Raw genomic sequence first — 13,561 nt, forward strand, 5'->3', positions numbered from 1 at the left:
GTGCCCAGGAAGGAAAAACACCTCTAATTTTCTAAACGGTAAAGTAAGATATACAGATTGAACTCCTTTGCTTGAACATCACACAGAAAACTACAGCAGAGCTGATAAAGATCCCACATGTCCTGAGAATCTGTCCCATATTTTGGCCATGAGGTACACCTCCTCTCTGAATTTAACCTGAAACTTCCTTTTGGAAAATGCCGCAAAACTCAGCATTTACGCTGAAGTATTTTTGTTAAATCATACCTGATATTCTTCCCAATTTTCTACAGCTGCAGAAATGCTATGATAAATAATTTTCCACAGCATGCTATGATAACAAAACATTTTGGGTTTTCACTGGCTGGCTTGGGTGAACTGCCCTAACCGTGCTCTAAGACTGTGAGCAAACTCAACATTGCATGTACACTGATCAACAGCTGTAAATGATTAAAAAAAAAAAAGGTAACCCAGAAGAGGTCACTTCCCTCATGGTCACATTATCCATTTTTACTTAGAATATTTTGAAGCCTGTATTAGACAATCAATAGGGATTCAAGCAAATTGCAAGTATATTTTGGTAGTATTTCTGTGAAATTCCAGAACGAGACACCCCCCCCCCCAACCCATAGCTGCTTCAAATAACCAAGAATTTCAGAGTGAGACTATTTCTTCTGTTTCAATTTCAAAAGCTGCTGGAAAAAATGTCTTTGTAATCAATCAAACACAACCATAGCATTATTTTTTTCTGTCCAGTGACAGTTAAAGTTTTTTGCCTTGCAAAATAAAGATTGCTTTCGTGGCACATCTGTGTTCTAGTCTTGTCACCGCAGCAGTAATAAGAGCCGTGTTCAGGTGTATGGCGTGTTACTCAAGTCTAAGGGGCAACTGCATCCTTTCCATTGCGCAGAAAGATATTACATTTCTGCTTTGTCATTAGAAGCGACTCCAAAGAAATAAGACATTTCAGAAATGGCTTACAACCTTGCGGGGAGGAAAGAGCAAAACCACTGCAGTGCTCTGGGCACGGCGTGACATCCCATCACTGCGCACTGCCTCCCAGGACAGTAACTCAAGGGGGAGAGCTGAAAGCAGGCAGACAGGGAGAAGCCCAGGCAGATCTGATCCGTGGGCCTTCACCCTCGCACGCTCTGTAAGGAAAGACAGCGAGCAAATCCCTTAGGCTTGGCTTTCAGCAAGCCTGGCAACGCGCACCATCCATTTTATAGAAGCAGGCAAAAATGCTGCGGGTCAGGAATGCTGTCAGAAGAACGCATTTTCTCCAGGGTCCTGTTTCAAACTTGATGACTACACAAACGCCTCAGTATAAATTGCAAATAACTTGGTTTGCTGTTGTGTAATTGAGAGCGCACTTTTATTCATCTATATTTTAATACACACACTTTTTCCACGTGTACCTTTTTAACATGCAACACAAGGAGTCACCTTTTACTGCTCTTGTGGCAAAAAACCCACTGACTTTTAAACCACTGGGCAACGGAGTGAAATGCAACATCTCAGTACACGCAGGATTGATGAGACCCTTCCATCCTCTGGCTTTTCCAACTGACCTCATGAACTACAGCATTTCAACTTTACATAGAAGACCAGGGTTAATTAATTATTTGACATGTATTTAGTTCGTATAGTCACACTGAGGTTCTGGAGAAATGCTTGGGAGCTGAAAACAGCGCAACGCTGAGAACTGGCAACCCATTCCTTTACCAGGGGTTGCCTTATGATTTGCATATCATCTCCAAAACAATTACAAACACCGCAATTTAGAGTCCTGTTGGTCCACAGGAAGGTCATGGGAGAGTGTACAGATGCCAGCACACACCCTGTCCCTTCTCTGAAGCCTCTTCAATTTCAAAGGAGTACTGTCGACTTGGGGGAAAAATAATCATATTTCCAACTGAAGAGTACTGTTCTTTCTACACTGATAGCTAGCACAGAAAGTAAAGGGGTTGCAGGAGAAGGCCCCTCAGAAAGAGTGACAGTCACAGTCTGTCCCCCAATTTTTTTTAACATGTTGGTCAATATCAACCAAATTTGTCAGATGTTGAAGTCTCAAAGCAATGAGATTCCAACAAAATTCCTGTACCTGTTTTCATTAGAAAATATTAATGGCACTGAAGGGAAGGCAAAGCATATGCTCAACCGCTATTTGGTACTAGAGAAGCCTGACCGGAGAAGAAGGGCTGAACTGCAGAGCCTCCATCAGAGCTCAGGCTTGCTTTGACGCCAGGGAATCCAGCAGCGCCACAGTTTCAGGACAAAAGGATTCATTGGGTTTGGTGGCTTTGGATCTATTTGTTCTATCACCTTGACAGTGCTTTGCACATAGTCAATGTCCCAGCCCCCCTGTAAAATCATTTAATTAATTCCTCTGCATAAAAAGATGCTCACAGAATCATAGGGGACTTGAAAATCCCTGTGATTTCTAATGGATTAAGAGGAAATTAGTGCATGCTAAGCAGAAACTGCGTTTCTCAAACATATTTAAAATAAAAGCTGGCAGTTTCACTTTTGTATTTTGCTTGCGGCACCCTTTCCTCTTTTTGTTTGAACTTGACCTGACTACTACAGCCCCAGCATTGCCAACTTTAATGCAAGTGTCCAACATCAGTAGCATCAGCCATACCAAAATCAAGGGGAATACTGGAATGTAAAACTCATACAGGCATATATGTTGTTTGCAACAGCTGCCCCTTCTTTTAATGGAATAAACTATTTGTAAATGCATTTCAAGTTAAAAACAGCATAGTCTTTTATTCAAAATAAAGAACTAGAACTATGAAATCTGGACCTTCTCTATATTCCACCACCAACTTTATGGGAAATTTGAAACAATTTATTAACTTCTCAAATCATCTCTTTATCCAGTTGTAAGACAGGGGCCACTCAGTAACAGGCTGCCAGGTCCATCCTCCTATCACTGCCTTTCATGAAATGCTGGCTTTCAAGTCAATAAAATGAAATGCAAGGGAGCAGCTTTAGCTAACCTTTCATTTATATACTTCAGTATTATGCTGGTATTAAAATACAGCAGGATGTTCTTAAAATTCAAGACAAAATAACCTCCCCAAAGAGATCAATAGGCAGGCTCTCCATAAATTCACAAGATAAGTCTTGAGGGAAACAACATAACTCACATGTTACTGTGACATAAGCCGTAAAACCTGTAAGCCACAAAGCTGTAGGAATGGAAAACCTGGGAAAGGGGGGAACAGAGGAGTAGTAGATAGTAGCAAGGGCATGAATTTACAAGAGCGAAAGCTGCAAAAAATGCCAGTAAAACTTCAGTCTACACCGACAACGGCATTAACTCACACTAAAAAGATAATGCTCTCTCTTCCTTATGACCTGGCACAAGGCACACATGGAATTTTGAATCCAGGTCCAACAGCATATCACCAGAAAATATTCACAGACAGGAAGAAATTCATAAACAAAGTACCAGGCAGACTGAGGAGCAAACGTGACTGAAAAAAAGATCAGAAACCAATATGATTGTGATTCCACGCATGCAATTCCCCATTTATGTTTGTCTTGCTGCAACATATGTTCCAAGATCCAAGCTTTCACTGGGAGAACGTATTACTAGACAAAGTGAACTCTGAAAATAATGAACCTATTTTAACTATTAAAATGACTGGAGTCTGCAACAAGCCCAAAACAACAGTGCTAGAAAATATGAACTGTCTCACTTATCTCCCTTAACTATAAATGCCTAAAGATGACAATAAAAATACAAGCATCATTAACTGCTTCAGCTGAGTACGAGTAACAACTCATTCTCATATTTAACTAGTTGAAAAGGGTTGTTTTTTCTAATGTTAAACAAAGCTACCACAGAATTTCTAGTGGTCTCAAGAACACTCGCTGTAACAAAAGTTAAGTTTACCTTTCCAGTCTACATGTAGGACCTCCAGTTTCACTATGAGATTTAGGTAGGCAGAATATAAATAATGAACATCTATTAGCTACATTCCAACTACATATTCTTAAATCATACTCCATTAAATAAACTAGAAAAGAAAGGCTCATTTATCTCACAGGATCCTTTAAAAGACTATACAACAACATGGCTACACTTTATACTCCAGATCACTGATGTTGAACACAAAAAAAATGTTTCCATACTCTAAGACTCCTACAACAGTCTGTAACATAATATAGTCTATTTAATAATATGCCCATAATACTATATATAATATATAATAATATAGCTATAATACAGTATAACATAATGTAGTCTATAATATAATGTACTAGTCTAACAGCTATATTGAACTAAGCAGTAATTTAAAAAATTTCACTTGTGTTAACACAGCTTGTTCTTGGATTTAGCTGCCTTGGTTTATGTATGGGAGTAGGTACAGATAGAGATGCATAACAGAGAAATATAAAATGGATTTTCAATCACAGGAAAAGTCCGGATCCTACTTTCTCCTGGCCCCTTAATCAGTAAGATCAAATAAAACTAGAAAGATATTCAGCCTTCTTACCTCCATTAGGACCTGGGTCAGGGGGGTCCAGAATGACACCTCCCCAACACTTTCCACTCCAACCTCCCTCTCTCTTAATTTTTATTTTTCGTCTCTTCTCCCATGTATCTCTCTGCTGAACAATTTCAGACTGAATTCTCTCTCGTTCTTCTTTTTTTCGTTGGGTAACTGCCTGGACTCTCCCACTTTGTATCACAGGAGTATTAAGACCAGGCCAGAGGAAACCGGAACGTCCTTGAAAACAGCAAAAAAGAAAAAAAAATGCATTTTCTTCCAAATTAGGACTGAAACTCTGCACACTGGGAAAATCCAATAAAATGGAAGGGGTAGTATGCTCATGTATTTAAACTGCGTTCTGTGATACAGAATTTATATTTAAAAACCACAAACCACATCAAACAACCACATCAGGATTTTTTTTTTAGTAAGACAGAAACCTCTAAAGCTGTTCTGACACTATGGAAATTAACAGCAATTTGTCAGTTTATAAAACCAAGAAATACTACAAATGAAAAAGTCAGGACATTTCTTCTTATTCATGAATCTACCTTCACCGATTTCCTGGCCTCTATTGAGATTCTTCCTTAGCTTCTTCTTCCTTCTCTTTCCTCTTCCTTTCTTTACTCCCACACCAGTCTCTGCCAAAGCTCCTTTCCATAGCTCATCAGCTGTCACTGAAATGAGAAAGCTTTCATAAGTAATGTACAAGTAAAGCTTATACTGGAAAATGAAGCGGAACAAAAAAATTCAGAATGTTAACCCTTGCTTGATCTTTGCTCTGATTTGGTACTAAGCTGTAGGACTACTGCTTTGCTAAGAAAGTAATTTCCTACTACACATACATACACCTGCTGCAGATGTGCCTCTACTGCCGATGATGACTGCAATAAGATAGGCACCCAGCCGAGTGCATGGTTTTTAAAAAGATATTCAAAACCAATTTAAAGGCAAACAAGGCAAACAGTTAATTTCACCCTACTGTTTGCCCGGCTGATAGAAACAGGGGGCTTCACAGAATCACGAAATGGCTGAGGTTGGCAGGGACCTCTGGAGATCATCTGGTCCAACCCCCTGCTCGAGCAGGGTCACCTATAGCACATTGCCCAGGATTGTGTCCAGACGGCTCTGGAATATCTCCAAGGATGGAGACTCCACAACCTCCCTGAGCAACCTGCTCCAGTGCTCAGTCACCCTCACAGGAAAGAAGTTTTTCCTCATGTTCAGACGAAGCTTCCTGTGTTTCAGTTTGTGCCTGTTGCCTTGCGTCCTATTGAAGGGCACCACTGAAAAGAGTCTGGCCCCATCCTCTCGACACCCTCCCTTCAGATACTTATATGCACTGATAAGATCCCCTCTCAGTCTTCTCTTCTCCAGACTGAGCAGTCCCAGCTCTCTCAGCCTTTCCTCATACAAGAGATGCTCCAGTCCCCTAATCATCTTCGCAGCCCTACGCTGGACTCTCTCCAGTAGTGCCACATCCCTCTTGTACTGGGGAGCCCAGAACTGGACACAGTACTCCAGATGTGACCTCACCAGGGCTGAGCAGAGGGGGAGGATCACCTCCCTCGACCTGCTGGCAACACTCTTCCTCATGCACCCCAGGATACCATTGGCCTTCTTGGCCACAAGGGCACATTGCTGGCTCATGGTCAACTTGGTGTCCACCAGCACTCCCATTACTTCCTCATAACGTAAACAAAAACTAACCAAAAATGAATTGTTGACGCAAGGAAGACATTTCACAGACAGTATTGCACCCTGGTAGTGCAGACAAGAAGGCTGCCACCATGGAATCGGCAAGCACAACCACCGCTTTATTTGCAGATCGATGTTATCGTGTGCTTCATCCAGTGGCAATGTTCCTATGACAATTTCAATCTTTGTCTCAGACTAGGGACTGATTCTGTTTTATCTAAATTAGCCATCCGTAAATGTTTTTAACCAGGGAGAAAAATAACTATACTTCAATGCCTACAGTTTCTCAGCAACAATTCCACCATGCTTGGCAGATGAATCCGCGTGAGAGATCCTGTCCTGCAGACTGGCAGCTGGACTGGTGCTGGGGAAGCTCTGCTATGGTGACAGCAAGGTGAAAAATTGGAGTTGGCCAGGATTTCTAGAGCTAACGCTAACTGCCCAAGATTATTTTTTCATTAAGTTTGAATACAGTATCTAGGTGGCTCTTTCAAAGGTGTGAGCTCCCCTTTCTCATCAAAAATCCTTTTCAAACTGGGACGCATAAATGTAACTCCTATTTGAGAAGTACAACTGTGAAACAAGTAGTCAAAGCTCAGTACATTAGAAAGGATGCAGACAAGGAAAGACGTGCAATACTACAAGTCCAGGAAGCTACAAAATAGCATTCCCACAAGATGAGTAAGAGCAGAATGGCCTAAAAAGTCACCCAAATGATATATATTGTAGGAATAGTACAGCAAGCCAAAAAGAGTAATACAGATTTCATGTCAGGCTAAACAAGTGGAAATGTCTGCGGACTGCAGATAACAGCGACATTTATCACACTTCTTACACGCTGCGATGCAAGAATTATATTTGCTCCTGGGCAGGCTTTATTCCCTGCACAGAGGAAATAACTATCTGAAAATATGCTTTCTTTGTCTGGACACTCAAATGAATGCTAATGTTGAGATGTTAATGGTAAAAACACAGTAACTTTACCAAATGGCTAGAAACCAGTGTCTGAGCAGCCAGCCACAAAAAAGTTTCCAGCTGACTACAAAGAACCGCTGGACATAACTGTGTGCTAAATGTCAAAAGTACCAGAAGAAAGAGGAGGAAAAGCTTTATTGCTCCCCGGAGAGCAGGTACAGGTGAGTGAATGTTGTCAGGCATCAGGATGGGAAATAGAAGAGGAAGGAGTTCAGATCTTGCCAGGGCATGGCTCAGTGTGGTGACTGGGCAGGACCAAAACACCACCGAAGAAATGTGAATCTGCACAGAATTCACCAAACAGAAAAACTTCGGTGTTGACTGAGCACGTTACTTCTAATAAAAGGCATAAGCTGCAATGGGTAGTAGACAATAGATACAAGTTCTGAATATTACCCTAATTTAACACTACCTTAAAGTTTAATAAAAAAAATTACTGGTAGGCAGGTGATGTATCAAGTTATGCAGCTTTTCACGTTTTTAAAGTGGACTGTGAGACTGATGCATGAGTTGGAAAGCTGACGATTGATCACGCAGACTTAAGCTTCTTAGTTTCTTCAGAAAACATTGTGTAACTAGCAGATTCAGTGTATTTATGATAATGCTCCTGCCTGGAAACATGACATTACAATAAAGATGTGGTTCATGTATGTGTTTCTCTGCAGGGTTGTTTTCAGACTGGAACAGTTCCCCAACCCACTTCAGTTTGTGTGGCTCACAAGCAGTCCTGCTGAATACCGAGGAGGCTGCAGAGCGGCAGGAACAAGCAGCTGAGAGGCAAGAACAGGGAGCTCTTGAGCTGGTAACGCAGTCAAACCCAGTACTTGGAACTGTATTCTAAATATCTAGATGATAAAAATCACTTAATCTCAAAACAGGGAAAGTAGCAAAAGTCACAAAGGAGATTGCTTTGTACCAAAGGAGACAAGTCAATGCCAACAGATTCAGCAAAGACGAGGTCAGGCTGAGACTAGTATTGGCCTCAAGCACCGCACAAAATCTGACAAAATTAGAACCAGAGGAAAACGTCACATTTGGTACCAAAGTGCAGTTCAGCTAATCAGTCTATAATAATATCATCATGAGTTTGGAAATCCGTTGAATTTCATGAAACACATCAGAAGCCTGCAGGCTACCAAGCTGAGAGTTTTTTGTAAGATGGGAGATATCAAACTGATTTTAAGACAAAGTGACAGGAAGGGAAATAGGCTGCAGTCAAGATGATTACAATGGTGGGGACATTACTGAAGACGGACAGACAACACAGCAATGGAAAAAAAAATCAAAATCTGACCATAAGAAAGGTCAATCTGACTTGGCAGCTATCAAGATGATTGGAGAGCATATACAGAGGCAGGAGCAAACCCTGGTTAATGGAGGATATAACCCCGTACAGAAATGAGTATCTCCATCCCGCTTTTCACGTTTGCAGAGATGCTCTGAAATGAAGAGAGAACAATAGGTATGCAGCCTCATAATGATTTGTGGTCTTACCTTTATTCTGCCTTTGCGCCAACTCAGTAAAATGGGAAGCTGTGTTCACTCTTCCACAGCTAAAATAGCCCCAGTCGTTCAGGGCCACTGCATGTTTCCAGACAATTACCAAACAGCACATAGCTATTAACTGAAAAAGAGACACTGTGTGACGTGTAAGATTTTATTGCTGTGGCCTAGGAAAAAATCCACTATTCAATTTTGTTAAAAGCATGCTTTATGCAAGCTGATCACCAACAACTGCCAATAATAGGTTTGTATGACGCCACTCCGTTTTATCTTCTACATAGAAGATGGCTGTAATGTTCCGAAAAGGATTTGTTTTTGTGCACTTTTATACTATTCCCCAATTTTTGGAACCAGACAGTCTTAGTGCTTACTTCAGTGGAAGATGAATATTAGACCATACCTCAGTAACTCTCAAGTACTACCACAAAGTCTTGCTATAAACCATGTCAGAAAATGGAATACAAGGTCTTGATAAACTGTGAGATTAAAAGCAGGTTTCCTTGCCTCCTGCAAGATGAGAGTTCCCGGCTTGCTTAGACTATAAACTTAAAAAAAATAAATAAAAAAATAAAAAAATAAAAAAATAACAGTAAGTTGGAAAACTGATGGGAGCATTACTTGTAGATTTAAGTAAAAGGGAAAGAAAGGATTAATTTTGTAAAACAGCTAAAGAGGCTGACATTTTCCACTTACAAGCAATTTTTGCTTAAGGTTTTCTGATGACAAAATTGTCTTGCAGCAGAACAGCAGCAGAGATCCAAAGACATTAATATTACTGACATAATAAAAAGATTTATGAACATGTCATAATAAATGTGCTTACTCCAATGCACTATTGCCCGCGAATGCCATTACATCTATGTATCTCTATTACCTTAAGAAACTTTATAAGGTCTTTCCAATTGCTAACATTAACTTCCAGGTTTTGGCTGCGAATACGTATTTTTATTAGCAGATGAATTCTAGGAAGGTATGATATTTTAACCGCTCCCCTCCAAAATAAAAATAGGATTTGGAAAAAACACTCCATGCATGACATGAAATATGAAACAGCATCTTTAAAGAGTATATGCCGCCTATTTATCCTACTGCCATTCACATGAAGTTTCAGCTTTAGATAAATGACACAGTCTAGACTCAGCTGCTTAATGACCAAAAGCAGACAATTTTCCCAGAGGCAGGTCAGCGGCTTCAGAATCAACTCCTCCAGGGACCAAGCATCACAGACCCCGACATTTCACACTCAAGTGCAGAGAGCATTTCCTTGACCTTGTCTTCTCTAACGAATACATGCTTCTCCACCTCCGGAAAAGAGAACGCACTCATGGCAGAAAGTTTATGCAGGTTCAAAAGCAGCTGAACAAATTCACAGATGAAAAAGCCACCTAGAGCTATAGATGCACAAAATGCCATGTCACAACTCACTGAAGGCTGTGAGGACTTTTTGAGGAAGTATTCCTACATGCTCATCCTATTCTTACACTCTTCCCATAGCATCTGTTGCTGCTGGAGGCAGGATGCTGGGTTAGACGGACATTGGTCTGATCACCAAGGTCATTCTCAAGCTCTATAAGTTCGCTTGATTTTTAATTTACTCTTAGAAACCTCTTAGACGCTACTGTAGTACAATCATATAGTTTTTGTATTGGATACCTGTTGTTTTTGAGAGACCTCTTTGAAACAACAGTATGGACTCTAAATTCCTGGAAAAAACATGCACTCCTACTACCTCACCACAACCCGCAGCTCTGAGGATCAATTAAGAAAAGGCCCAGGTATGAAAAGCAAATGCTGGGCCCATACTCAGAGCTGGCCTCCAGGTATAGCTGAAGTAGGAAGAGATTGGAGAAAATATAGTGTCACTAACTGTACAGCTTGGTGGCTCCAAGATGCCAAGATGATTCAAGTTGTAGAACAAGATGTCATCACTGTAGAGGATGTTAAAAACAAACTCACTCCCGCTCTTCTGTTGTTTGATATGGTTCTACTTTCAGAAGTCTACAGCTCTGACTAACATTTTAAGGATGTGTGTCTCTGGTAAGAATCATGCAACTACACATTAGACAACAAAAAGTCTGTCTGTGTCCCAGACAGGTTTTAAACAAATTCTTCACTACTGAGAATTACATTTAAGCGTTTGTTCATTTGTTCAAGCCTCCGGAGAGGTCATCTTGCCGGTGTTCATGAACAGTAAGGAGTAAGTAATCCTTCTAAAGCAGGATTTGGTGAGATTTTAGAAACTTAATTATCTAAGTTAATCCTTCTACCATTTTGATTATATGGCTAGTATCTAATACTGGTATTAATGAGAACACAGCAATCCACCCATTTTAAAATTACACAGATTCTCAGTGACAATTTCACTGTCAGTAAATTGATACCCTGTTGAACAGGAATTTTTAATGCAGGGCACTGACACGATGCAACAAAATTATTCAACAGTCTCATCACTGAGGTGCAGGCAGAGCTGGACTGTCCCAATTAAAAAGGGTTTTATGATCTTACGTACCAGAAAAGACAACGGTAACCCTGTCTCATCAGAGCTAACTGGAATGGTCTACAGGAATGACAACATTCTTCAGAAGCCTGAAAAACCCAATAGCAGTTAATTTTTCAAAACTTTGAACAGATCTAGCTTGCATTGGATTTGAACCTATATTTCTGTTATTTTCAATAACAGCTCACAATGACATTTCAGCATTTTTTCACCAATTTTTCCAAAACCAAGTGTATTTCTTAATTGCCAAAGCTCCAAACCTGAGTGAACTATGCTCAGATGCCTTTTCCACTTGTAAAATGGAAGACAGCAATGGCTGAAATGCTCTTTGGAAATCTTATTAAATCTCTCAAACTTCTGGTAAAGTGATACAGCCAGTAACAGACACCCTCCTGTAGAACTGATTAATGCATAAACCTCCTAATTCTGGTGACCTACATCAGTAAACAAATTCCCTACCACGAGCCATGGCATCCCTGTAAACCTGAAGGCGCTGTACTTGCATTTAATACATTTGTACGGTGCTGATGAGCTCAGAAAATTAGTCATTCTGACACTGTCCTTCTAAGTTATGTACATGCCCATTATGGCAAATAATGCAAATATGCCACATAGCAAACAAATCCCTCGCCACTTTTTTTAATGTTTAAATTGGGCCAGTCTAGAAAATGTCCCTACAAAGATACCTCTATGTATTAAGTTTAGTACTTTGGATTCTATGTCACAGCTTCCATGCTAAGTCACCTCCATAATAAAGCAGTTTTTCTAACAATTTAACAGCTGCTACAAAAAGACAAATATGCCAATTTATGAAAAAAAGGTACCAAGGGAAATTAGGGGACACAGACAAATGCTCTGCACATTGAGTTTGTTTTCACAGTGGCCACCGAAAATCTTCACTGTAAGAGCAACACACCTCTGCTCTTCTGACAGTTTCCTTTTTCATGAGCAGCACTTCTCCCTCTTACTGCTAGCTGGGTTTCCACAATATTGAAACAGGAAAGAACCTCATCCACTAACAAGCTTTCTGCCTTCTATTTGTTTCGTTTTTTTTAATGTTAGTGCTAGTTCCTGTAGGTATTCTTATACAAGCAAACTTTAAAAAAACCCTCTGTGCACTGCTGAAGTGCTAAGGGCTACCTGCTTATTTATATAAGTTCAATAATACCATTAACCCCCCCCCCCCCCACAGGTCTCATTATGTGCATTGCAGAACAAACCTTGTTTAGGCGTGTTTGCAAATTTGCTGGAAGCAAAGGATGTCTCTATAACTTATCCATTGGTCTGCTCTACCTACAGGAAAGTTTGGGGCAACCAGAAACAAAACTATTGCATTCTGAAATTACAAAGAAATCTTTGCAGTTGGAAAATACTATCCCGAAAGATGCATTCATACTGCTACACAATGAATAACTCTGCATAACTGCAAACTTCCAGTGTGCTGCCACCGTGCATTTTGCAGGAGAATTTTACATTTCTTTAAAACCAACAATTCAGCAACATGTTAGTGGAAAGCTACAGATATGGGTTCCTCAGAATAACCGTAAATCAAATCCTGAATAAATCCTGCTACAAACCTAAACAATAATAGATAAAAACTTGTTAACTGAAACAAAGAACCAAAACAGCTGTAAATAACAGCTGTAAACCCTGACAAACAACTGAGAACTTGCATTTCTTCTTCATAGCAGCTTACAAGGAAAACAGGTCCTTAACTTAGCTAATACATGCTGTGTTCAGGCTACTATCTTTTAAATCTTTCATTTCCAGCTTTTTGTATTTTAAAGAGTATTAAGAAGATGGTGTCAGTGTCACCAGACAGATTTGGAGAATGCCGATTTCAGTGAGGTTTGCAAACTCAACACCCTTGGTCTGGTTCACTTCCTCAAAACAAAACAAAAAAACCAGCGGCTGCTTGCCTGAGATGACTTCACCAAAGATGTACTGCGCAGTCGCAAATCAAAACCAGAAGAAACAACTCCATCCATCAGCACTATTAACTTTAAGGCATTTTATATTCATTCTCCTTCTCCTGACTAAAAACAATAAACCAGCTATTCTTCAACACATGCGCACACAGACATCCCCCTTGCAAAAGGGAAAAAAAAAAAGGCAGTTCTACATTTGGAGATCTTAATAGCATTGTTAATGCTGAAACAACAAAACTGTTCACATTTTATTGTTGGCAGTGACTAGTGGTAATTTAGCAATTGTTTATATGGTGTAGTCATACTCAGTTAATAAAATAATCTCTTAAAATGGAAAAAAGGATTTTTTTTTTCTAAACTCTGATCCTCAAATTAGGCCAGACAGAAAAATGAACAATTTTATCCAAAGCAAACTCACATAGGAGAACTGGGAAAATTTAATATAAAATGTAATTTAAAAGTATGTGATGTAA

The 13,561-nt window shown here is 39.9% G+C and overlaps 1 protein-coding gene across 1 annotated transcript in view; it reads right to left on the reverse strand.

The window, feature by feature from the left end:
* The window catches only part of MRPS5 (mitochondrial ribosomal protein S5), a 63,076-nt gene that overhangs the window by 35,962 nt on the left and 13,553 nt on the right, over positions 1-13,561 (reverse strand). Inside the window, exons 3-4 of the mRNA XM_067292868.1 lie at positions 5,039-5,164; positions 4,491-4,724 (exon numbers count right to left, since the gene is read on the reverse strand). Of these exons, the coding sequence (XP_067148969.1) occupies positions 4,491-4,724; positions 5,039-5,164 (360 nt within the window). The remainder of the gene's footprint in view (positions 1-4,490; positions 4,725-5,038; positions 5,165-13,561) is intronic.

This window comes from Apteryx mantelli, chromosome 3 (genome assembly GCF_036417845.1).
Source record: "Apteryx mantelli isolate bAptMan1 chromosome 3, bAptMan1.hap1, whole genome shotgun sequence".
In the NCBI taxonomy this organism is placed as follows: Eukaryota; Metazoa; Chordata; class Aves; order Apterygiformes; family Apterygidae; genus Apteryx; species Apteryx mantelli.